A 26,364-nucleotide genomic window follows, 5' to 3' on the forward strand; every position below is an offset into this window, starting at 1 on the left:
GAATTCAAAGACAGTAGAAAATAGCAAGTCAGAGATTTTGAAATGCTTTCTGGAGGAGGATAAATATAGGCTTTTTGAAGCATGCATAGGAGTCCAACAGATGGAAAGGAACAAGAGTTACCATTGATGATGAAATTTTGTGATAAACAAAGTTTAAGCTGCAGCTAAAGACCATGTCTTGGAGGCCAAGGAGGCTTTGGAAGACTGGGTTGGATCTAGGAGACAAACCTTGCTGGGGGTCAAATATGGCCTCCAACATGGAAAGCGTGTGCTACAGCCTGCCCCTGAGAAGAGTGTCCAGACAAAGGCCTGTGGATCCACAGAAACTCTGGGTAGCAGAGTTCCTCAGGGGATCCTCGAGTGATGAATTAGGTTTCACTGAAGGACAGTGTTGGTACCAGGAAGCTGCACTGACATTACTTGTTCTGCAGTCTTAACCTGCCCCACAAGCACTCCCATCTCCGAGCAAATGAGTTCCTCATGTCAGAGAGGCTTGGTCATTCACTGTGACACAGGGCACCAGATTTAGAAACCAGAGAGGAAGAAACACTCAGCCCGGGAGAGCATGCTGAAGACGTCTGTTTTTCAAATTGAGGACAGACGGACAGTCTGGGCATTTGAGAAGCCGCAGCTCATGTCACAGAGTCACTGGGTCTACTTTGTCTGTTTGCTCACCCGGCCACAAGGATGGGAGCATCACCTGAGACCACAAGTGCAGACACAAGGACACAAGGTTGGGCCGGAGAGATAGCATGGAGGAAGGGCATTTGCCTTGCAAGCAGAAGGATGGCGGTTCAAATCCTGGCATCCCATATGGTCCCCTGAGCCTGCCAGAAGCGTCTTTTGAGTGTAGAGCCAGGAGTAACTCCTGAGTGCCGCTGGGTGTGACCCCAAAACAAACAGTTGGTCCTCTTCACATGTCCTGGATCTCCAGACAACAGAGTGGGGGGAAGGACCTCTGGTGACTTCCGCTTCCAAACAGGCCTGTAGTTCCACGATGGGCCCATTTCTGATTCTCCTCATGATACCCAAACTCCCCTGCTGTTGGCATGTGTGATATTCTCCTGAGCACCCCCAGATGTCTCAGAAATACTCTCCCCTCACTCATTTGCAGTCTTGCCACGAAAAGGGGTCCTTCTGTTCCGTGGTCACCTGGTCAAGAACGGGCAACACCCTGTGCCCAAGACTTGGGCTTCTATGAGCTGGCAGGGGCATGGAACAGTTGGGGAGTCTGTGTGTCGAGTCCCTGCTGTTGAGGGCAGCTGGGAGGTCACCAGAAGCCGGATGTAGTAGCCGCCAAACACAGCCAGAAGCTGCTGAGCCATTTCCTGGAAGAGACCAGAACAGAGTTGGGGTGGGGGGCTGCAGAAACTCCCTCTGGTGTGTCTTATGTGCAGAATCAGAACCTGAATGCTGTCAGGTGTGGCCCCCAAACAAATAAAAACAAATAAAATAAATAAAAATAAATAAGATAAAAACAAAAAAATAGGCTGAGGTATTGCCTTGCCAGCAAGCCTGGGGTCCATCAATCTCTGGGCACTGCACTGCATGTGTCGTCTTCTGAGTACTATCAAGAGTGATGTTCCGGGCCCGGAGAGATAGCACAGCAGCGTTTGCCTTGCAAGCAGCCGATCCAGAGCCAAAGGTGGTTGGTTCGAATCCCGGTGTCCCATATGGTCCCCCATGCCTGCCAGGAGCTATTTCTGAGCAGGCAGCCAGGAGGAACCCCTGAGCACCGCTGGGTGTGGCCCAAAAACAAAAACAAAAACAAAAGAATGATGTTCCCCCCACTCCCAAGCACTGAGCCATGGAGCAGATCCTAAGTACCCACCATCAGGGGTAGCTCCAAATACTACCCCCTCAAAATTAGATTTATCACAGAAAAGACAAGCACGGCACTATCTCATTTCCCCTTATAGGGTGATGGATTCATTAGCAAGGTTGGTTCATTCAGCAGGTTCTGGGTTCAGTTCCCCAGGGAAACCATAAAAAAAAGTGCTTTTATCTTTGTGTCTCAGAAATCTGTAAGGCCACCATACACTCATGCTCAACATTTAATGGTAAACTGCTACTACCAAGTTAAACAATGTGAAAACTAAATATACCTCGTGACCCCACCACCACCAAAGAACAAAAAAATAGAAGAATGGTGATTTCTAGGAGCAGGTGATGGGGGGATTGGGGACTTTGAGCTTAATAGATAAGAAGGAGCTTGCCTGGGCCCGGAGAGATAGCACTGCAGCGTTTGCCTTGCAAGCAGTGGATCCAGGACCAAAGGTGGTTGGTTCAAATCCCAGTGTCCCATATGGTTCCCCGTGCTGCCCGGAGCTATTTCTGAGCAGACAGTCAGGAGTCACCCCTGAGCACCGCCGGGTGTGGCCCAAACCCCCCCCCCCAAAAAAAAAGAAGGAGCTTGCCTTTGGGAAGGTTGTTGTTAATGCGTCTGTAAACTTTATCCTTTTTTGTTTGTTTTGTTTTATTTTGGGGTTACACCCAGTTGTACTCAAGGCTTATTACTGTCTCTTCATTTATGAATCATTCCTGGTGGGTTCAGGGGACCATATCAGATGGTAGGAATTAAACTGGGTTGGCTACATGGAAGTCAAACGCCCTATCAACTGTACTAGCACTCCAGCATCTGACTAGAACCTTAAACAAATGAAATTTTTGTGTATATATTTTTTATATTTTGTGTATATACTCTTTTCTTTTCTTTTTTTTTTTTTTTTTTTTTTTTTTTTTTGGTTTTTGGGCCATACCCAGTGACTCTCAGGGGTTACTCCTGGCTCTGTGCTCAGAAATCGCTCCTGGCAGGCTTGGGACCATATGAGACCCCAGAGATCCAACTGAGGTGTGTCCTGGGTCAGCCACGTGCAAGGCAAATGCCCTACTGCTGCACCACCACTCTGGGCCATTTACTTTTTTTCTTTTTCTGTTTTTGACCATACCCTGTGGTGCTCAGGGCTTACTCCTGGCCCTATGTTCAGGAATCACTCTGAGTGATGCAAATGGGGCCATATGGGTGTCCAGTGTCATGGCGAGAACACACCAAGAACAGTGCTCAGGGAACTGTGCAATACTGGGGATCAAACACGGGCTCTGGTACGCAAAGTGTGCACTCCAGCCCCTTGAACCATTCCCCTGGCCAATCTGTCCAGTTAAATTAATGTAACAAAATAATGTAGTGAGCTACACAAGGCTACTGGGAACAGACTATTGAACCAAAAGGGTCAGGGGGAATTTTGAGCTCAGCCACTCTGTGCCTGCCTCTTACGCAGATTAGTTCACCCTCTGCATCCTTGGCTCCCTTTGCATCACTAGATCTTCAAGGAGAGGAACTGAGTGAGAAGTAAAGGAAGAAAAGAAAAGAATTTCACCCAGCACAAAGTGAATGGCATCAACATCATAACCAACATCACCATTCCATGAACTCAAATCTGTTCTGTTGAAGTCAAGTTTGAAGGAGGCTCTGTGCTGGAGGAAAGGAAGGAATTTTCTCATCTATAATGGTTAAATTACTAAGGAAAGAAGCCAAGAACTCAGCAGTGGAAACTGGCCAATTTAGCGAACTTCAGCTGGTTTTATCCCATTTGTTCTGTGACCTTGTGTAAGTCAGCTAAACACTGAGCCTTACGTTCCACACTAAGGAAAAAGGGAAAATACAGACCTCAAAAATACACTATAAGGATTTAAGCATTAATGTTTAAGGATCTCGATAGATAGCATAGTGAGTAGGAAGAGCACTTGCCTTGCATGCAGCTGACCTGGGTTAGATCCCCAGCATCCCATATGGCCCCCACAGCACTGCCAGAAGTAATTCCTAAGTTACAGAGCTAGGAATAACTCCTGAACATAGCTGACTATGGCCCCAATACCAAAATAAATAAATAAATAAATAAAAATAAAAATAAAAAATAAATTAACTCTAAGAGGTCAATGCAATTATTTCTCCACTTTTCACAAACACCAGGTTCCTGCTGAAATCTGACAGTCTGGTCTATGCTGAGACCTGAATGCTGATGGTCCTTCCACTGCTATAGCAGAGAGCAGCTACTTTAAAAACCATGTGCACACACACCAAGATTTGATATTCATGACAGGAAATTGTATGACTATTGGTTTGTATGAATTTGAAAAAAAATAATTTAAAAGGCCCATCATCTTTAATGGGCTATTTCACATAAAACCAGGCAGGCGTACAATGAAAGATGTGACCTTATCAATTTCATCTGCGATTTAAAATAAAAGTAGGGAGGGTGACAATGAGATTCAAGGAAAAGATTAAGATATTTATCATCTTCTCTTTTAGTACTCTGATTTACAGGCTCTCTCACTTGGGCTGAGTGTGGGAGGGAGTCTGAGCTGTCCCCCGCTTTAGACCTCATCGTTTTGACTAGAAAGAAAATGCAAATGCTCCCTTGAATCTACCTTTCTGGCAGCCAGTGGGTCTGATGAGCTATGATCAGCCTTCTGGTCTACCAGCGCTTGGCTATATCCAACATCTAAGACAGTTTAGATGGTAGGACCTAGGAAACTCTGTTTCCTCCAGAAGAGGACAATCACAGAGACGCATATGAAAGGGAAATCTCCATTTAAAAAAGCTCAATATGGGGCCAGAGTGATAGCACAGCATTAGGGCATTTGCCTTGCACATGGCCAACCCAGAGGAACCCAGGTTTGATCCTGGCATCCCACATGGTCCCCCAAGGCTGCCAGGAGCAATTTCTCAGGACAGAGCCAGGAGAAACTCCTGAGCACCACTGGGTGTGTCCAAAAACAAACAAACAAACAAACAAACAAACAAAAAGCTCAATGGATAGATGGCCCTGACAAAGGAGATAAAACATGGTCCAAACATGCATAGACATGTTCATGATTAGGTAGGCTATGAACCAATGACAGGCAATTACATACGCCATGAAATGACCAGACAGAATATCCAAGATATTTAAAAGTAGGGAAATAACTAGTAAGCATAAAATAAATGTACAAACTTTTTATTCAAATACTAGTGAAGAAAATGCATCATCAAAAATTAGTTGGCCTTTGGACAGCAGTTTTGTTTTGGGTTTTAAGTTTTGGGGCCATATCTGGCGGCACTCAGGGGTTCCTCCTGCACTCAGAAATCATTCCTGGGAGGCTCTGGGGACCATATGGGATGGCAGGATCAAACCCAGATCTGTCCCAGGTCAACCACGTTGAAGGCAAGCCCTACTGCTGTGCTATCACTCAGGCCCTGGAGAGCAATTTTCAACTGCAGGTCCAAGAACTGGTTTTATGTACAAGTGTGGAAAGTGTGGAAAGTGACTATCACTGCTAGAAGCAATGGTGGCTCCAATCAATTTGTCAAAATTATATCTCGGGGTCCTTGCTCATGGAGAATACCAATTCAATCCCTGGCACCACAGACAGCTCTCCTAAAGCACTGTTGGCAGTGATCTCTGAGCAGTACTAGGAGTAACCCCTGAGCACAACCAGACTAGAAAATGCCCCCCAAAATCTAGAGCATAAATCATTCCCTCCAGGGCCCTACACAATGCCTCTGAGAAAGTGGCCTTACAGGCTGCAGAGCCCCTTACCTCTGGCTCAGCCTCAGGCACCAGCTGGTGAAGCTCAGTCTGAGTGACAGCCCTTTCCTTGGGGTGTGGGCGGCCTGGCAGCAAAGGTGCTTCTTCTAGCAGGTCTTCAGATCCCTCCACCATCATTGTGGGACTCACTCCAGTCTCCATGACAACACAGACCTGGCTCAGTCGACTTCTCAGCAAGGACTGCAAGAAAGGAAGAAAAGGTGGTGTCTTTGGGTGAATAATGGTGTTTCAGTGGTTAGGTTACTCCCAAGCAAGATGAACCCTCTCTAGTCTGGATGCTGAGTGCAGGAGAATGTAGAAATAAATGAGTCAATACTTCTCAACATTCATCTGGCCCTCAGCAGCTTACAAACTATATTCCTTGTGTTGTTCATTTGCACCAAATGCCGAACTTGCAGAAGAGCCAGTTCAAGCTCCTATATGTAAGAACATGGAAATGTCAACAATGCGAGGAATTAAAGGGCAAACTATCATCATTCCCTAGAAAAACAACTCTTGCTTCCACATCTTTTTATTTCCTTTCTTCCAAATAACTCTTTCTTAGACATCGTTCAGGGGCCAGAGGGAAAGCACAGCAGTAGAGCATTTGCCTTGCATGCTGCAGATCTGGAACAGACCTGGGTTTGATCCCCAGCATCCGATATGGTCCTCGAGCCTGCCAAGAGCTATTTCTGAGTGTAGAGCCAGGAGTAACCCCTGAGCGTTGCTGGATATGCCCCCTCCACAACCAGGAACAAACAAAAAAAAAAGACATCATTCCAATAGAATCCCAGGGCCAGAGCAAACCAATCAAACCAAGGTTAGATTCCTGGCATCCCATATGGTCCTCTAGAGCACAAAAGAAAACTCAGCCTCCTGCTTCATGTTTGTTTTTGGACATTTTTTTTGGGGGGGGACACTCCTAGAAGTGCTAAGGAATACTTCTTTGGGGGGGGCACATCAGTGCTCAGGGGTTACTTGTGGCTATGTGCTCAGAAATTTCTCCTGGCTTGGGGGGCAATATGGGATGTCGGGGAATAGAACCCAAGTTCATCCTGGGTCAGCTGTATGCAAGACAAATATCCTACCACTGTGCTATTACTCCAGCCCCTGGAGGCTACTTCTTGTGTGTATGTGTGTGTGTGTGTGTGTGTGTGTGTGTGTGTGTGTGTGTGTGTGTGTGTGTGTGTGACTGAAGTGCATTACACAGAATTATTTACGGTACATAGTAACAATGAATGAAGGGCATTCCCACCACCAATGTTGTCCTCCCTCCACTCCTGTTCCCAGCATGTTTCCCATATCTCCCTCCTTTACCCCCCAGAATCCTAGTGCAATTGGTCTCCACCTTACAGCATGTTATAGGTTGGGTATCTATTCTGTTTGGTGTTCCAGTCTGGTCATTTTTTATTTACACTACATGTTCATATGACTGGTCCTGGTATTGTTCTTTTCCCCCCTCAATTTATGAGGCTGAATGATTCAAGATATGCTATTCTGTTGGAGATAAAAGGCTAAGGAAAAAGAGAAGAAAAATTTGGTATCAACTTACTAAAAAAAAAAATCACCAAATAATATCCACAAGAGTGAAAGAGAAAGAAAAAAGTGGAAGAAAAAGGAGAAGGAAAGTAATATCAAAAACAAACAAAACAAAACAAAACAAGAAAAAGGAATGCTGGAGTGGCAGGGTTTGGTGTTCCCACTTTTTTTTTTTTTTTGGCATAGACACAGTAAGTCAGTAAGTATTGGGGAAGGAAGGAAATTCCCGTGGCCTAAGAGATTCAGGGTTTCTCTTCTCTTGAAGCATATTGTCATGGGAACAACCACTGGATCCATACATACTCATTGCCATATCCCATGGTTGTTTTTTTTTTTTTGTGTGTGGTGTCAAGAAACTTTCCTCTCGGTTCGCCACTGTAGCTAATGGTCTTGGTATTTGTGCAGGTCCTAGGACAGGGTCTAGGTTACAGTCTTTACAGTTCTAGAGGTTCTGTTCTATCATTGTTAGTATGTTCAGTTTTCTGTATCATGTGCTCCATGTTTTTGCTCGTTCCCTAAGCTGAAGTCTAGGAAATTATGGTGCCAAAGGTTCTGCTCAGTCTCTGTTGTCAAAATTGGGTCTCTGTACTAAGAAATCTTGATTTTTGTAAGAGTCCTGGGCTACCTGGAGGCTACTTCTGATGGTGCTCAGGGATCACTCCTGGCAGTAGTCAGGAGACCTTGTGGTGCCCAAGATCAAAGCCAGGGATCCCGCAGGCAAAGCAGCTTCTTGCATCCAGCCCTTCCAGCCATGTCCCTGGCCTGTTGCTTGCTTCCATGCTGAAGAACACTTACCTCATGGCTCATCTTCATCTCCTGCACATGTTCAGACAAAAACTGAGCACAGTTCTCCAGGTCAAAGTAAATGAACCAGAGCTGAGGAGAGAAAAGGCCGTGACTACAGAAGACCCGAGTCAGCCCCACCTTGCACTTGATCCCCACTTTGCACTTTCCATCCTAAGACACAGCCCTGCCAGTCCTCTCCTGTCTCCTTCATCAGGACTGGGAGAGAACTGACATCCCGATTCCTCCCAGAAGAAAGAAGGTCCCATATGTGGAGTTTCCATGAGGCTGGTAGAGGAAAAAAAAGGCTTCATGTACGAATCTGAAAAATGTTAGCCCCAATTCAAAATGACTGTGGCAACCTCAGGATGTAGCTTGGAGGCACAGCATTTGTCTTGCATATGAGAGGCCCTGGGTTCAATCGCTGACACTTACAGATAAAATAAACAATAATGAAATAAAATGGTCATGGCCTCAGATTGACAGCAAAGCATGCTGAATCTCATGCATCTGGATGGAGCCATAATTTTCATCCTCAAGCACCCTTCTATCTGGAATTCTATATGCAAATTAGTGAACCCCAACAAAACCATTCAAAGCCTGCTCAGAGTGTCAGGGGTGGGGAGAGCAGCAAGCAGGGTAGGAAGTTTTCAGCTCCCCATATTCTTCCAACCTCATCTGGGAAAACACTCCCCAGAAGACCCTTCAACTCTGCTAGGCCATGACCTCCAGGCTGACATAGCCCTCCTCTACGTTAGCTGCTATCTGCTCCCCACAACCCAAATTTGCAGGAGACTGATGATCTGAGATCTGCACCAATACCAATTGGGTTCTTCCTCTGCTAGACCCTAGATCCCTCCCATGCTCAGTGACCCAGGAGATCAAGTCCTATCTGTCCTCTTCCAACAACTCTCTCCCTGAGGAAATCTTTTTTCAATAGTTAATCTAGTGCTGTAGAGAGAGTACAGTAAGCAGGGCATTTATTTTGCATGTGGCCAAGCCGGGTTCAAATTCAGCCCTACACAAGTTCCCCCAAACACAGAACCAGGAACAACCTGCACACAGCTGGATGTAGCCATTTGCGTACTGCTGGATGTGGCCCCCAAAACAAAACAAAAAAACGGTAGAATGTTTACCAGGAAAAGTTCCAAACATATACAGAAGTGGAACAAAGGAAATAACTAACTTCCAGCTATTATTTTGGTTTGAAAGTTATTGCTTCATAGCTACACTAGTTTCCCTCTACTTTCACCCCATATCCAGCTGGACACAATCATCCCCACCCCCATCCAATCTCCTATATGATTTTTAGCAAAAATCAAGACATGGTATTATTTCATCTAATTTATAATATTGTAATTTATAACATTACTCTTTTAAAGGAAGAGCCACATCCGGCATTCCAGGATCTGTACTCAGGAATTAATCCTGGTGGTGCTTGGGGACCATATGGATGCCAGGGATCTAACTAAAGTCAGATGCATGCAAGGAAAAGGTCCTATCTGCTCTACTATGGCTCTGGTCCCACAATATTACATTTTGTAACAGAAAGAACCAGATGTTTGTTTTGGTTTTATTGGCTTTTGTTTTTTGAGTCACTCCTGGCTCTGTGCTCAGAAAGCACTCCTGGCAGGCTCTGGGGACCATATGAGATGCCGGGTCTATCCCAGGTCAGCCAAGTGCAAGGCAAATGCCCTACTGTTGTGCTATCGCTCTGGTCCCCTTTTCTGTTTGTTTTGCTTTTGTTTTTAGATTCAGGGTTTCCATTTTAATTTGGGGGTCATACCCAGTGATGCTCCAGATCTACTCCTAGCCCTGTGCTCAGAAGGGACCCCACACTAAGGGGAATATGGGATGTCATGGAATCAAAGCAGGCCACATGCAAGACAAACACCTTCTCTCCTATCTTCTTTTTTTTTTTTTTTTTTTTTGGTTTTAGGGTCACACCTGGTGACTCTCAGGGGTTACCCCCTGGCAATGCACTCAGAAATCGCTCCTAGCTTGGGGGACCATAGGGAAGCAACCTGTCAAACTGTGGTCCATCCTAGGCTAGCGGGGGCAAGGCAGATGCCTTACCACTTGTGCCACTGCTCTGCCCCCCCAAGTTATTCTTAAAGAAATTAGCTGCTGTCCATGAACCCTGGCAAGTCATGCTTAAGAACCAATAGGTTAAGAAGATTCAGAGATCCTCTGAATGAGGATTCCCAGGCTCAAGGAGCCCCCAGCCTACAATGTCACCCTTGCACCACTATCGGGCAGATCCCCTTCCAAGGAACACATCCAAAGCTCTAAGCTCCCTAAACACAAGGGCTGCATGTCTGTTCCCTGCAACTTCAATACCTAGGCAGTGTCTACTTGTCCTTCCAACACCTGGCACATTCTCAGCAGAGTTTTTTTTTTGTTTTTTTTTTTGTGTTTTTTTTTTTTTTGGTATTTGGGTCACACCCGGCAGTGCTCAGGGGTTACTCCTGGCTCCACACTCATAAATCACTCCTGGCAGGCTTGGGGGACCATATGGGACGTCGGGATTCGAACCAATGACCTTCTGCATGAAAGGCAAACGCCTTACCTCCATGCTATCTCTCCAGCCCCTTCAGCACAGTTTTGTGGGATGATGAACTGGCCACAAGCACCAGAAGTTTCTTCCAGATCCCTACCTCACACCCACTTTGGGCTTCCCATGAATGGCAGTGAAGTGAGTGTGAGGACCATGCAAGGAATGGGTCAGTGCCCCTGTGCCCCAAAGCAGGACAGCTCTGGGCAGGTTCTCTGAGCCTCATCCCAACCACCTCACACCCCCAGCTGTGTCCCCAACTGACTTGGGAAACTTGGGGCCAGTTACCCAGGGTCCCTCCCACTGCCTTCAGGGTAAAGAAAACAACTGAGTCAGGGAGACCAGGAGCAGGCCCAACTTTCAGGGGCCTCACATGGGCTCTGGACAAAGTGGGGCTCACTCACCTGTCTGTTGAGTGAGGCTGAAGAGACAAGGCCTAAGGGTTCTCCAGCTCTTGATCCTACCCTGCCCCCATGCAAGTACTAGGTGCTAAGTACTGCCCAGAGGAAAGTGTCCATGGGGAAACTCTAAAGAAGAGGGGCAGGCTTTCAGACATCCCATCTCCTTAGCAAACTCCAGGAATCACCCCAAGGACTAGTCCTTCCCATTAGCCCTGCCACATGGGGTATCCCTCCAGGAGAAGTGCCCCCAGACACCCAGTCAGTACCTGAATCACACTCTGGCAGCCTTCCACAGTGTCGGTCACACCCAGCAGCACCCTGTGTCTCAGAAGCGCCCGGTTGGCTGCTGCCAGCCTAAGGTCCGTGTTCATGTTAGCCTGTAAGACAAAGGCCAGCATAATGACAAAGCACTCAGTCCCTGGAGACAGCTACCTTGGCCGCCAGGATGCAGGCTATGTTGAGGAGATGCAACCATCTGCTCCTCTAAAAAGGGATGTGGGTCGTCAAGACTATAAATCCAATGGTGTCAGACAGTCCCATGTGGAAACTTTGCTTTGCCACTTCCAGACAGGGTTGAGAGGCCTGCATCCTTCCTGAGTTTTGCTTTCTTTCAAGGGAACCAAAAGAGGAACCAGTGAGACTCCCAAGATTGTGTACCAAGGACTTAACTGCAGACATGCAACAGTTTCCAGGTCTCAGGCTGTGGGTTTAAGGATTTGCTATGCCAACAAGTCTTCCGGATTTCTGAAAGATGGGCTCTGAGTCTGTGCAAGCAAGGGATTCTGGGAACCTGCCTCCTCCTATCCTCACCTAGTTCTTTGACCATGGGTTTAGCTGATTGCCAAGCAGGTTGGGAAGAAGAGGCAGGTGAGCGATGGAATTCAAAAGCCTAACAAGGGCTAGATCCATAGTACAGCAGCAAATAGGACCCTTGGTCCTCATGTGGCCCACCTGGGTTCGATCCCAGCATCACACATGATCCCCCCCAAACACTGCCGGTAGTGATTCCTGAGTGGAAAGCCAGGAGTAAGCCTTGAGTATTGTGGGATTAAAAAAAAAAAAAAAGCTTAGCCAGGGAAGGAGATCCACAAGGGCCCAATTCAGGTTAATTGTCCCCCAAAAAGGTAGACTTTGTAGGAGGATTTCCAAAGTGTGAGCAGACACTGTGGCTATTGTCAGAATGGGTGAAGCTGGCACAAAGGGAATGGAGACCCTGACCCCAACTTCTACCACAAATACTGCACCCCCAAAATGCTAGTGTTGGCCACAATTTGCTTTTGGGGGTTTCGTTTATTTGTTTTTGACACACACTCAGCAATGCTCAAGGGTTACTCCACTCCTGTCTCTAGACTTATTTGATTCCTAGAGATGCTCAGGGGACCATATGGGATGTTGGAGATTGAACCCTTGTCAGTCAAGTGCAAAGAAAGCACCCTCCCAGCTGTACTATCACTCCAACCCCTGGCCTCAACTCTGAATGGCCCACCAGGACACAAAGGCAGATGAACACCTGCCTCTAGTTCTCTCCTTGGCCAGTCCAACTCCATCTTAAAGTGGTTGGTATTTAGTGGATTTAAGATGTATCCGATTTTTCCAGGAATGCTTATATTCTGAAAATGGAAGAAATCTTGGCCTTGGCCTAGAACTTCAATTAATAACAGCTCAAACACCTCATCACCAAGAACTCAAATACTGATTCCATCTCTCTCTGCCCAAGTGACCACTCTGTCCCCTCCTCCCCAGACTGGAATGAAGATAATACCCCAAGTCTCGTGCATGGGGGTGGACTCTGTAAAAATGAAGAAATAAATACAGGGAGATGCTGGGGAGATAACTCTCAATATACATAGACTGAAACAACCCTGATCGTGATGGTGAAACTGAATTCAAAGGATCACAGAATAAGGCTGTGGGCATGGCTCCATGGTTGAACACCAGTTGGCCTGCATCAGATTTGGGTTCATCCCCGCACCACTAAAATGTAAAATAAAATTAAGACATCATGCTGACCACTATCTCATGTTGATCACAAAAATTTTGAGGCACTCCCTACACCCTGTCTATGTGCTGTCTATTGTCTGTGAGGTACACAGTCAACCTTCCCATCTTTCTTTCTTACTCTTTCTTTCTTTCTTACTCTTTCTTTCTTTCTTTCTTTCTTTTTCTTTCTTTCTTTCTTTCTCTTTCTTTCTCTCTCTTTCTTTTTCTTTCTTTCTTTCTTTCTTTCTTTCTCTCTTTCTTTCTCTTTCTTTCTCTCTTTCTTTTTCTTTCTTTCTTTCTTTCTCTCTCTTTTTCTTTCTTTCTTTCTTTCTTTCTTTCTTTCTTTCTCTCTTCCTTTCTTTTTCTCTTTCTCTCTCTTTCTCTTCTTCCTTCCTTCCTTCCTTCCTTCCTTCCTTCCTTCCTTCCTTCCTTCCTTCCTTCCTTTCTTTCTTTCTTTCTTTCTTTCTTTCTTTCTTTCTTTCTTTCCTTCCTTCTGTCTTTCTTTCTTTCTTTTTCTTTCTTTATTGGTTTTTGGGTCACACCGGCAGCACTCAGGGGTTACTCCTGGCTCTACACTCAGAAATCGCCCCGGGCAGGCTCGGGGGGACCGTATGGGATGCTGGGAGATCGATCAGCGGTTCTTCCTAGGTCAGCACGTGCAAGGCAAATGCCCTACCACTGCACCACCACTCCAACTCCAACCCTTCCAGTCTTGAAAGAAGCGAATCACAACATCTGAGCTCCTTCAGCTGCTGTGTGACCTAGTGAGGTGCTAACAGCAAAACCAACAAAGCCAGAAAGGGATGCTTTACAGTTCTGAACAACAGGAATTGAAGGAGGAAGATGTCATTGGAGCTCAGACCCAAAGGAAGGCTGTGAGACCCCAGACTATAACTTAATCTCACTGAGTTCCACTTTCTTGCAGACAAAAATGCATTCTGATCACTTGCTTCTTCTTTATTTTAACCAGGTCTGCCCTTTTTTTTTTCAGTAAATCATTTCATTATTCACCCAACAACCCTCACTAGGAGCCCATTTTACAGGTGAGGAAACTAAGTCCTGAAAGGGTTAAAGGCCCCCTAATGCCCAGGCTGCAGAGTATCCATCCAGGTCAGGGATGCTGGTCTCCTTGTCAGTGGGTGGACAGGGCTTAAGGCTCTAAGCACAACATACAGAATAAGGACCTCTTAGATGATGGCCCCTGGAACCATAGAAAAAGGCCTCTTAGATGTCACTGCATGAGACACACAGTCCCTGAACCTCCAGTTGGCTCGCATGAGTAAGCTTGGGTTCTGTTCCTCAGTAGGCTGGGACAAGCCAGCAGACCTGGTGCAGCTTCCCTGGGCACCAACTGCTCAGGAGCAGGGGGAAGCGGACAGAGGGTAGGATTTCCCCCAATTACCCTGGACCTCATCCACCACCTTGAAGTAGGTGGCCACATATTTGGTTGCTGCTGTTAACACCTGGCACTATACTTTCTGCCTTCCCTGAGAGAAGCATCTCAAGACAGAAGCAGCAGTTCCATTTGCTTTTTCTGGAAGGGGTGGATTTTTGGGTCACACCCGGTGGCGCTCAGGCTTTACTCCTGGTTCTGCACTCAGAAATCGCTCCTGACAGGCTTAGGGACCATATGGGATGCCGGGGATTGAACCACCATCAGTCCAGGGTTGGCTATGTGCAAGGCAAACACCCTACACTATGCTATCTCTCCAGCCCTTCCATTTGTTTTTTATAGTCCAAGCCCAGGACTGTGAACTGTCCACAGAGCCCAAGGGCAGCGTCATTTTGTCTGTCTCTTACACAAGCCCAATTAATATCCTTTTGGCATGGATTATGCCATAAAGTTCTTGTTTGCTCCTGAGCTCTCAGGTACTAAGTGGGGTTCAGAGTCAGACTTCATTTCACAACACCCCCTCCTCCTGAGTCAGGTGAGAGTATTGGGCTTGCAAAAGACCTCAAAGTTCAGCTCTGCTCCAGGTGTGTTTGTGTGTGTGTGAGTGTGTGTGTGTGTGTGTGTGTGTGTGTGTGTGTGTATGTTTATATGCATGTGAGTTTAGTTCTGCACCAAATGTGTGTGTGTGTACAAGCTTTCTGCCAAGTATGTGCAGATACACAGGGGGAGCTCCCAAGGAAGAAAGCACAGGTGTTCTCAGAACAATGGACCCCAAGATTCCTTAAGTCTTATTTTCAAAGCCCATGGATATGTTATGCTATGTGGCAAAAAAGAATGAAGGCTATAGGGTCAAAAAGGGAAGATTCCACCAGAGGGTCAACAGGATCTAAAGGGCTGTGCAGGTGGCAGAGGGAAGTGGCACAACCTGAGCTGCGGATGGATGTCGCCAAACACTGACTATGAGTAATAGAGGAGCAGGTCACCGGCCAACGCATCAGGTGACCACCAGGAACTGAAAGAATGAGAAAACACTCCCCATGAGCTTCCAGAAAAGATGCTATGAAACATTGGTTTGGAGAGGAGAGGAAGCCAAAATGGGTGGCACTGGAAGCTACAAAGGCACCTCCAGCTTCATGAACAGTGGTGCTGTGGGATTGTGCAGTGCTAGAGAAGGAACCTGAGACTCTCACATGGGCTTTGGCCCTGTGAACTGCCTCCCTGGATCCTCAGTGTTGTCATTTAGAGAACAAGAAGATATGAGGCCGGAGAGATAGCATGGAGGTAGGGTGTTTGCCTTGCATGCAGAAGGATGGTGGTTTGAATCCCGGCATCCCATATGGTCCCCTGAGCCTGCCAGGAGCGATTTCTGAGTGTAGAGCCAGGAGTAATCCCTGAGCACTGCCGGGTGTGACCCAAAAAACAAAACAAAACAAAAAAAGAAGATCATAAATGAAAAATGAAGATTACTTAAAACCAGTAAAGACAGATATGTGAATTATGAATTGGGAACAAGCATGCTGGCCTTGAACTCAGGCTCTGCCTGTTAGGAGCACCATGACCTCGGACTCCCTCGCACACCTTTCACAATCTCTGATGATGACATTGCAGGAGCAGTTTGCAGGAGCAGTTGGGAGCCTCTACCCAGAGCTTTCACCCTGGTTAATGAGTTACCATCTGCAAAACCTTTACTGGATCAGCTCACATCCTGGGCAGAACCCCCAGAGTAATGAGCATAGAAGCAGAAAGGCTTTGGGGAGTCATGTGGCATCATTCTCCTCTATGAATGAGACAGGGAACCCCAAGAATTAAGGGGAGGTGACCAGCCTTCCCATCCCTCCTCTCATCTGCTTATGGCAGCCTGAGTTTGCTCCACGCATACCCTACCCCCTATCTGCCTCGCTATCTTCCTCAAAGGCCATTGCTGGAATTCAGAGACGTCAACCCAGGGGGTTCAGGTCAGACTTTGCTGCCTCAATCTTGGGCACTCTGTGTGCCCAGAATTGCTTAGGCCAGGCACTCATGAGAACCCACTCATGGGTATCAGGCACAGAGAGAGGGACTTGAAAAGAGCTTATCGAGCTCAGTGCCCGAGGCAGGCTGCCTCTCAGGCTCTCTGCAGAAATGCCAGCATCAGGGGCTAGAGCAATAGCACAGCAGTAGGGCATTTGCGTTGTACGTGTCTGACCCAGGATGGACTTGGCTTCGATCCCCGGCGTCCCATATGGTTCCCTAAGCCAGGAGTGATTTCTGAGTGCATAGCCAGGAGTAACCCCTGAGTATCCCGGGTGTGACTCACCCCCCATCCCCCAAAATGCCAGCATCAGTAGGAGATGGATATGACTTAGAAAGACTGAGGACTTGGGTCACATGGGTGCTGGCTTTGCTCCCTCCAGTACTCACATCTGGTGGGCTGCATGCACGAAGCTGGTTTCTGTGGCAGACAAGAGGTACTTGAGGCTTGGGACTATGACACCCCACCCTCTGCAGAGACAAGGGGTGTCTACACACAACTCACCTTCTTCTGGTGCCTCTCAAAGATGAGCACGAGGGTGAGGGTGAGGCTCACGGCGACCAGGGTGACAAGCAGCACACCCGCCCAGTGATGACCCAGGGCAAACATCTGGCTGGTGGAGTAGATATTGGCCCACACCACCACATAGAAGACCTGCGAGAAGCCAGAGACAGTTGTCACCTTCAGCATGCCTTTGGGCCACACCTGGTGATGCTCAGGGGTTACTCCTGGCTATGCGCTCAGAAATCACTTCTGGCTTGGGGAACCAAATGGGACGCCGGGGGATAGAACCTAGGTCTGTCCTCGGTTAGCTCATGCAAGGCAAACGCCCTACCGATCGAGCCACCACTCCGGCTCCCACTCTGACTTTAAACAAGGCAGAAAACAGCAAGAGGAATAGACATGAAGAAAATTTGGCTCCAAAGTCTACTTCAGCAGGCTCTCTTGTGTCTATTGAGCCTGCGTCCTCATCTCGTCTGCAAAATGGAGACAGTGATGCCTCTTCCAAAGGATGGTGAAAGGGAGAGAAGGGAAAGAGGGAGGCGGCTGTGGGGGGTGGGGTGCCTGTCTCACTGGACTTCACTTGCTTGGCGCCCTGGGCTCCACATGGTTGGCGCCACCAAGGATGACGAAGATGAGGACAATCCCCGAAGTTATGCAGAGCTCGGTACTTTCTAGAGAAACGAGAGCCGCTTTTGTGGCTTCTCTCTAGAAGCAGGCAGAGAGGGAACTGGGAGGGACATTTGCCCACTTACATCCAGGCAGGTGGGAGCAGACACCGCAAACAAGCTGCCTGGGTGCAAATACTGGCTTCACACATATATGTCTACTGGCACTGATACATACGTGTATACAGACACATACAGACATGCGTGCATAACTAGAGCTGAAACTACCCTCTTTTATGACTAGGATGAGAGGCAAGGGCTCTTTTTAGGTTTTTGCTTTTGTTTTGGGGCCACACCCAGAGGCATTCAGAGGTTACTCCTGGCTCTGAGCTCAGAAATCGCTTCCAGCAGGCTCAGGGGACCATATGGGATGCCAGGAATCGAACCTGGGTCCATTCCAGGTCAGCCGCATGCAAGGTAAATGCATTACCACTGTACTATTACTCTGGCCCTGCAAGATTTTTTTTAAACATTTATTTATTTATTTATTTATTTATTTATTTTGGTTTGGGGGCCATACCCAGAGGTGTTCAGGAGTTACTCCTGGCTCTGCACTCAGAATTCACTCCTGGCAGGCTCAGGAGATCATATGGGTTGCCGGGAATCAAACCCAGGTTGGCCCAGGTCTGCTGCGTGCAAGGCAAAAGCCCTACTGCTATGCTATCACTCTGGTTCCTGAGAGGAAATTTTTGACCAAGGTCAGGCATGCAGCTTAGAGTCCAGGCGACCCTTAGTATCCAGCAGACTCCCAACCCTCAGCATTTCCCTCAGCACCTCCTGACCCGATTTTCTGAGAAGTCTTATAATAGAGATCTCCCTCAAATTTTCTCTCACAACAAACCAGAGTGTGTGGACTGCCTCTCCCAGGCAGCAAGTTCACCATCAGCCAAAGGCCTTACCTGTACCCACAAGGCTTCAGGACATGCTGGGCCCCAGAAAGGGTGAGGGGGGCATAGGCAAGGCCTGTGGGGGGATAGGGAGGTGCCTCTCTCCTTACCACAGCGAAGGCCAGCCTCATGGGCCTGGAGTTGTAGATGATGTATCTCCTCACTTGAGGCTCCAAGAGGGCGCTCTCGGCCAAGCTCCTGTACTGGTCAGCAGGGATCTGTGGGGGCCCAAGAGCATAGAAAAAGATGAAGACAAGTGTACCCCACCTCTGGGCCCTGTCTCTGAGGTTTCTGTGTTTGCAAAGGGCTGTACTAAAGGCAGAGAGGTCGACATATAAATCAGAGTGCAGTTCTCTCAGGAAAAGATGGGTATCAGTGGATGATTTATAGGGTGCCACCCTACAGAAGGACCCCAGACCCAAACCCAATGTGACAGTGTTCCTAGTCCGAATGCCCCTGTGCTCGGTGTCTGGAGCAAGAAAGCAAGAAGGCCCAGTTTTGGCAAGTTCAATGTCCTCCATGATAAAATGAGGTTAGTGAGGGGTGCTTGGAAGTAAGGATGCAAGGAAGATAACTCATGAGAAATATCTTTGTTTGTTTTATTTTGGGGTCACACCGGGCAGCGCTCAGGGGTTACTCCTGGCTCTACCTTCAGAAATCGCTCCTGGCAGGCTCGGGGGACCATATAGTAGGATGCCGGGATTCGAACCACTATCCTTCTGCATGCAAGACAAATGCACTACCTCCAGCTATCTCTCCAGCCCCTCATAAGAAAAATCTTATATGTGTGTCATACACGAAGCACACAGATTCAAACATAGGCTAACCGCAGGGCATACGCAGTGGCAGCCCCTCCAGGCCATGCCGCATAGCCTGTGTACTGGGAGGCTACTGCATTTGGGACTGTGTCATAACACCCGGGACATGAGCAGGATGATGAAACTGCCTGATGATTAGTTTCCCAGAATATCCGCCCCCTGTGCAGTGACCTGCGGCTAGTATATAATGATGTCTGTATAGGGACACTTCTGGAGTAGGGGTTGTTCTGCTTACCACAATGCATGAGACCACTTGGACAAGCATATGGGTCTCCATGCAGTGTGAACCTAGCCTTGTGCCAGTTCCATAGAGAATATCTGATCCTCTGGGTTGACCAACCATGGCAATGGCCAGAGCTATTCCCATAGCAGCGTGGCTTGAGATCCTGAGAGAGGTGATGCTGAAGAAAACAGAACTGAGCCACAAGGCAGATAGTCCAGAATATGCTAAAAGACTTCATGTGAACCATGAAGAAACCTGATCTAGGGCAAGAGCGATACTACAGTGGGTATGGCATTTGTCTTGCATGTGGCTGACCTGGGTTTGATCTATGGCATCCCATATGGTCAAGTCCCCTGAACATTGCCAGGAGTGATCCCTGAGTGCAAAACCAGGTGTAACTCCTGAGCATCACTGGATATGGCCTCCCAAAAACAACAAACAAGAAGATATATTTTAAGAAAAATAAAAGACATGATTGTAATAATACCCAGTGACAATAGAAATAAGGGCTGGAAGGACCAGCTCACGATATGAAGTTTACCACAAAGAGTGGTGAGTGCAGTTAGAGAAATAACTACACCGACAACTATCATGACAATGGGAGCAAGCGAGAGAAGTAGAATGTCTGTCTGTAATACAGGCACGGGGTGGGGGAGGAGGGAAATGGGGGGCATTGGTGGTGGGAATGTTGCACTTGTGAAAGGGGATGTTTGTAATCATGGTGTTTAAATAAATTTTTTTTTTTGGTTTTTCTGGCCACACCCATTTGATGTTCAGGGGTTACTCCTGGCTAAGCGCTCAGAAATTGCCCCTGGCTTCGGGGGACCACATGGGACGCCGGGGAATCGAACCGTGGTCCATCCTTGGCTAGCGCTTGCAAGGCAGACACCTTACCTCTAGCACCACCTCGACGGCCCCAATAAATATATTATTTTAAAAAAGAGAAAAAACAAAACAAAAGAAAACCCAATCTGGAAGGCCAGGGGGATGGGTCAAAGGGCTGTTCTACAGGGCCAAAGAACAACAGGATGTACTAGGATTTGTCTTATCTTGCATGCAACTCCCCCAAGTTTGGTTCCCTGAGCCTGCCAAGAGAGTTTCCTAAGTGCAGAGCCAGGAATAACCCTCAGCACTTCAGGATGTGACAAAGCAAACTAACACAAAGGGTTAGATGGCAAACTTGACATATAGGAGCTCTGGGTACGATCCCTGACACCACATGCCACACCCCCCAATCACTGCCAGATGTGTGCTTCCCCTCCTCCTCCACCCAAAAGAACCTGAAGATGATTACTAAGAAAACTACTAAGATATTACTCTTCTAGAGTTGAGGCTTAGGTGGGAAAGTATATACCTTGCCTACATTAGGCCACAGGTTTGTTTTTGTTTTTTGATTTTTTTTTTTTTGGTTTTGGGGTCATGCCTGGTGATGCTCAGGGGTTACTCCTGGCTATGCACTAAGAAATTGCTCCTGACTATGGGGACCATATGGGACACCGGGGATTGAACCCAGGTCTGTCCTGGATCAGCCACATGCAAGGCAAACTCCCTACGACTGTGCTATTGCTCCAGCACCAATTTTTGTTTTGTTGTGCTTTGTTTTGGGGCCACACTTGGAGACACTCAGAGGTTACTTCTGGCTCTGCACTCAGAAATCGCTCCTGGCAGGCTCAGGGGACCATATGGGATGCCAGGGATCAAATTCGGGTCTGTCCTGGGTTGGTTGCATGTAAGGCAAATGCCCTACCTCTGTGCTATCTCTCTGGCCCCAAGGCCACAGGTTTGCTTTTTATTTTCTAATATTATCTTTATTTAAGCACCAAGATTACAAACATGTTTGTAGTTGGGTTGTCATAAAAAAAGAACACCCTCCATGGTCGGAGTGGAGGCACGGAGCAGTGACTGGGCCTTGCCTGCACTAGCCTAGGACAGACAGCAATTCAATTCCCTGACATCCCATATGGTTCCCCAAGCCAAGAGAGATTTCTGAGTGCAAAGCCAGGAGTAACCCCTGAGCGCCACTGGGTGTGGCCCAAAAAGAAAACAAACAAATAAGAACACCTTCCTTCACTAGTGCAACCTTCCCACCATCAATGCCCTCCATCTCCCGCCTCCCCCACCCCTGCCTGGCAATCTATTTCTCTCTCACTACCATTGTCATGATAATTGTGAGTATAGTTATTTCTCTAACTGCACTCACCACTCTTTGTGGTAAGAAGAAATGGACTTTAAAAAAACAATCCTGGGCCCCTGAGAGATAGCACAGCTGCGTTTGCCTTGCAAGCAGCCGATCCAAAACCAAAGGTGGTTGGTTCGAATCCCGGTGTCCCATATGGTCCCCCGTGCCTGCCAGGAGCTGTTTCTGAGCAGACAGCCAGGAGTAACCCCTGAGCACCGCAATCCTGGGGCAGAGAGATAGCTTGGAGGTAAGGCATTTGTCTTTCATGCAGAAGGATGGTGGTTCGAATCCTGGCAACCCATATGGTCCCCTGAGCCTGCCAGGAGTGATTTCTGAGCATAGAGTCAGGAGTAAACCCTGAGCACTGCCGGGTGTGGCCCAAAAACCAAAAAAAAATTTCATTCACAATAGTGCCACAGACACTCAAATACCTTGGAGTCAACTTAACTAAAGAGGTGAAGGACCTATACAAAGAAAACTACAAAACATTGCTTCAAGAAATAAAAGAGGACAAAAAGAAATGAAAACAGATACCCTGTCCATGGATTGGGAGGATCAACATCATTAAAATGGCAATACTCCACAAAGCATTGTACAGATTGAATGCAATTCCTATAAAGATATCCATGACATTCTTCAAAGAAGTAGATCAAACACTCCTGAGATTCATTTGGAACAATAAATGCCCATGAATAGCTAAAGCAACTCTGAGGGAAAAGATGGGAGGCATCACTTTCCCCACTTTAAATTGTATTACAAAGCAATAGTCATTACAATGGTGTGATATTGGAATAAAGACAGACTGGAGGCTACAGGTTTAATCCTTGACACCTCATGCCTTATCTCTGGCAAACCCAGGTAACAAGAGAAAAAGGAAGAAGGTCTAGAGAGAGAGAGCATAGGAGGATGGACAGGTGGGAGGAGAGAGGGGCCAGCACTCACCTGAATTCCCCAGGCCTGTAGCTGTTCTTCGGCAGCTGCCAGGTCGAAGGAAATGGGAGCACAGGTATTGTCCACACGGAGCACTGTGAGAACCTGGCCATTGTGCAGCTCTGAAAACATACCAGAAGCTTCCATTTGAAAGAGCTCCTCACCCGGGAAGAGGTAGCCCAGAGGTAGCCAGTATCACTCTTTTGGACCAGTACCACCTCTTCCAACATCCCCTCTTCTGCCAGTGAGAAGCTCCTGAGGTCTCCTCAGATCTTCCCCAGGAGAGAGATTGCACTGACTGAGGAGGCTGACAGGACCTACAGAGACCCCTAAGAAAGTCTGAGACGGAGAATAAAAGGAGACAGGAGTCATTTTTACCAGCTGCTCTGTGGAGACTGAGCCGGTGTTTACCTGGGCCTCTCAAAGGAAACAAACCCCAATAACTCACTGCCAGGGACTACTCAGAGGCCCAGCAAGAGATGACCATGGAGGGCAGAACAGTGAATCTTCCAAAGAGGTCCCCTCCCTGACCCCCAGCATTTGAGAATATGTATTTTATCTCACAGAACAAAGACATTGTTCAATGGGCCTTCGTGGAAAGGTCACCCCAGATTACCTGAGTGGGCCCAAGGCAGTGACCAGAATCCTGCAAAGAGGAAGAGCATGATGCAATGGCTCATGGCAAAGGCACAGAATATGGCTGTGGGGCCCGGAGAGATAGCACAGCAGCGTTTGCCTTGCAAGCAGCCGATCTAGGACCAAAGGTGGTTGGTTTGAATCCCGGTGTCCCATATGGTCCCCCGTGCCTGCCAGGAGCTATTTCTGAGTAGACAGCCAGGAGTCACCCCTGACCACTGCCAGGTGTGGCCCAAAAACCAAAATAAAAAAGAATATGGCTGCTTGGCATATGGAAGGAGCTGTGAGCCAAGGAGTGTGGGCGACTTCAGAAGTAGCAAGAAGGGCCAGAGTGATAGCACAGTGGTATGGCATTAGCCTTGCATGTGGCCAACCCAGGACAAACCTGGATTTAATCCCTGGCATCCCACATGGTCCCCCAAACCTGCCAGGAGCGATTTCTGAGTGCAGAGACATGAGTAACCCCTGAGCATCACCGAGTGTGGCCCCAAAACAAGCAAATATAAAACAAACAAAAAAAGTAGAAGCAACAAAAAACATGGAGAGATGAAGAAGAGGAGGGAAGGATAGAAAGAGAAAAAAGAGGAAAAGAGGGGAGAAGAGAAAAATAGAGAAGAGGAGGGAAGAGGAAGAGAGGATTAGGGGAGAGGAAAAGAGAAGAGACCAAGCAATTCAGGTTTAATCACAGGCATTCTATATGGTCCCCCAAGCCTGCCAGGAGTGATTCCTGAGTGCAGAGCCAGGAATGGCCCCCCAAAAAACAAACAAACAAAAAGAGAACAGGAGAAGAGGACAACGAGGGAAGAGGAAAACAGAGAAAGAGATCACAGGGGAAGGAGGAAGGGGACAGTTTTAGCTCATTGAGAGGGCAGTCAGGTCCCTAAGCATCTTCTCCCATTAACAGTTTATTTTACAGCAGCCCTAGAAACCCTGACTTTCACAGTTTAGGGCTAACTCCCACCCCTCACACTGCCTCCATACAGCTGCATCACATTCAACATTTTAGGGGCCTTCCAGGAGGAAATTCTGACATCAAATTGAGCTAGATGGCACCTCAAAACCACATCACGTTACCACGAGCTGGTGGGCATAGCACCCACTCAGAACTGTCTGCCACATTCACTTCCTGTGGGAGCCAAACCAGCCCTGGAGGGAAGGAAGTGAATATGCACACGATGGTCGGGTTTGGGGGCTCTTCCCTGGGGAAAAGTCAGTCCCAAAGAATTCCCCATCCAGAGCACGATTTAGCTGAGCTAGATCCCTTTCCCTGCCCACCCTCCACTTTAGAAAGAACAGGAGGTGATCTCTTAAGGGGGAAAGATAAAAAGATCAAGTTCAAAAACACTCAAAAACAAGGAGTTGGAATGATAGCACAGTGGTAAGGCATTAATTAGCCTTGCACACAGCAGACACAGGAAGGACCCAGGTTTGATCCCCAGCATCTCATATGGTCCCCTGAGCCTGCCAGCAGCGATTTCTGAGTGCAGAGCCATGAGTACCACTGGATGTGGCCCAAAACAAAAGTAAAAACAAACCAAAAAAATTCAAAAACAAGGCCAGAGAGCTAGTCAGGGGTAAGGCTTTGCATGCAGCCCACTTGGGTTCAGTCCTTGGCATCTAATATGGTTCCCTGAGCTCCGTTTTAAAATAAATACTATGATATATATAATACATAATTAATAGATATTAAAATATGTTAAATATTTTAACTTAATTTATTTGTACTTAATTATTAAAATATTAAACTTTAAATGTTTATATTTAAATTTAATATTTAAAATACTAACATTAGGGCCCAGAGAGATAGCACAGCGGTGTTTGCCTTGCAAGCAGCCGATCCAGGACCAAAGGTGGTTGGTTCGAATCCCGGTGTCCCATATGGTCCCCTGTGCCTGCCAGGAGCTATTTCTGAGCAGACAGCCAGGAGTAACCCCTGAGCACCGCCGGGTGTGGCCCAAAAACCAAAACCAAAAACAAAACAAAACAAAAACAGAATAAAATACTAACATTAAAATATGAAATTATTAAGGGCTGGAAAGATAGCATGATGGTAAGGCATTTGCCTTGCATGCAGAAGGTAGGTGGTTCGAATCCCATTATTCCATATGGTCCCCCGTGCCTACCAGGACCGATTTCTGAGCATAGAGCCGGGAGTAACTGCCTCCAGGTGTGCCCCAAAAACCAAGAAAAAAAAAAAGAAATTATTAAAATAGAAAAATATCATTTAAATATTTAATAACAGGGATTAAAATATATTTAAGCCAGAGTAAAACAAAAAGAAAGCAGAAATGAACCTAAACAATGTGGTGAAACTTGCTCTAGGGGTCAAGTTTATGGGCTTGAAACCATCCTACCCATCCTCATGGAAAGGCAAAGGTTCACTATTTTCTTTCTTCCTCCCTGTTACCAGGGGAACAGGAGAAGAAATGGGAGTGGGGGGCGGGGTCAGAGCCAAGGAGGCATTCCTGGGCCCCATGGAACATCTGGAACATCTGCAAGCTGCTGCCCTGCAGCCTGGGAGCCACTCTCAGCCTGCAGCCTCGCAAACATACACTGTGCAGTGTTTTTCCGAGAGACGAAAAGGCTCTCCCAGTCCCTGTTTGCTTTGCAAATCCAGAGTTTCTGGGCTCCTGGCAATAACCTTTCACATCTGTTGCTTAAAATAGGACTAATTTGTTGGTCTCTTCAGCGTCCCTTGTTTTTCTCTAAATCTAAAAAAATGAGCAAACTCGGAGAAATAGCATGGAGGTAGGCATGTGCCTTGCATGCAGAAGGACGGTAGTTCGAATCCCGGCATCCCATATGGTCCCCTGAGCCTGCCAGGAGTGATTTCTGAGCGTAGAGCCAGGAGTGACCCCTGAGCACTGCCGGGTGTGACCCAAAAATCAAAAAGAAAAAAGAAAAAAGGGCAAACTCTTACATTCACAGCAGTGTTCCTGAAAATAGCTGTTCTGCAAAGATGTCAAATGTCAGACAACAGAGGAAGAATAAAGAAGGGGCCCTGGCATACACACTATGTGGCTGTCAGAAGGAATGAAATTTTGCCTTCTGCAGCCATGTGCATGAAAAATGCACGAAACAAGTAGAGCCAAGTCAGGAGAAAAACCACCAGCACCACACTTAAAAAGAAGTGTGAGGGCCAAAGCCAGAAAGTGTGACTGGCAGACAAATGTGTGATCAACACACACACACACACACACACACACACACACACACACACACACCACAAGCACACTCACAAAGCCCATGAATTGAAGAGAAATGAAGCAAAATAAAAACCACCCACCATACCAG

At 47.2% G+C, this 26,364-nt stretch overlaps 1 protein-coding gene across 1 annotated transcript in view; it reads right to left on the bottom strand.

Annotated features, from left to right (window-relative positions):
• Positions 1 to 906: 906 nt before the first annotated feature.
• TMEM268 (transmembrane protein 268) overlaps positions 907 to 26,364 on the bottom strand; it is a 35,410-nt gene continuing 9,952 nt past the window's right edge. Inside the window, exons 3-9 of the mRNA XM_049774191.1 lie at positions 22,447 to 22,556; positions 18,395 to 18,502; positions 16,733 to 16,882; positions 11,111 to 11,221; positions 7,902 to 7,982; positions 5,580 to 5,768; positions 907 to 1,328 (exon numbers count right to left, since the gene is read on the bottom strand). Coding sequence (XP_049630148.1) covers positions 1,149 to 1,328; positions 5,580 to 5,768; positions 7,902 to 7,982; positions 11,111 to 11,221; positions 16,733 to 16,882; positions 18,395 to 18,502; positions 22,447 to 22,556 — 929 coding nt within the window. The 3' untranslated portion in view covers positions 907 to 1,148. The remainder of the gene's footprint in view (positions 1,329 to 5,579; positions 5,769 to 7,901; positions 7,983 to 11,110; positions 11,222 to 16,732; positions 16,883 to 18,394; positions 18,503 to 22,446; positions 22,557 to 26,364) is intronic.

The sequence above is a fragment of the Suncus etruscus genome, chromosome 5 (assembly GCF_024139225.1).
Source record: "Suncus etruscus isolate mSunEtr1 chromosome 5, mSunEtr1.pri.cur, whole genome shotgun sequence".
NCBI classification, from domain to species: Eukaryota; Metazoa; Chordata; class Mammalia; order Eulipotyphla; family Soricidae; genus Suncus; species Suncus etruscus.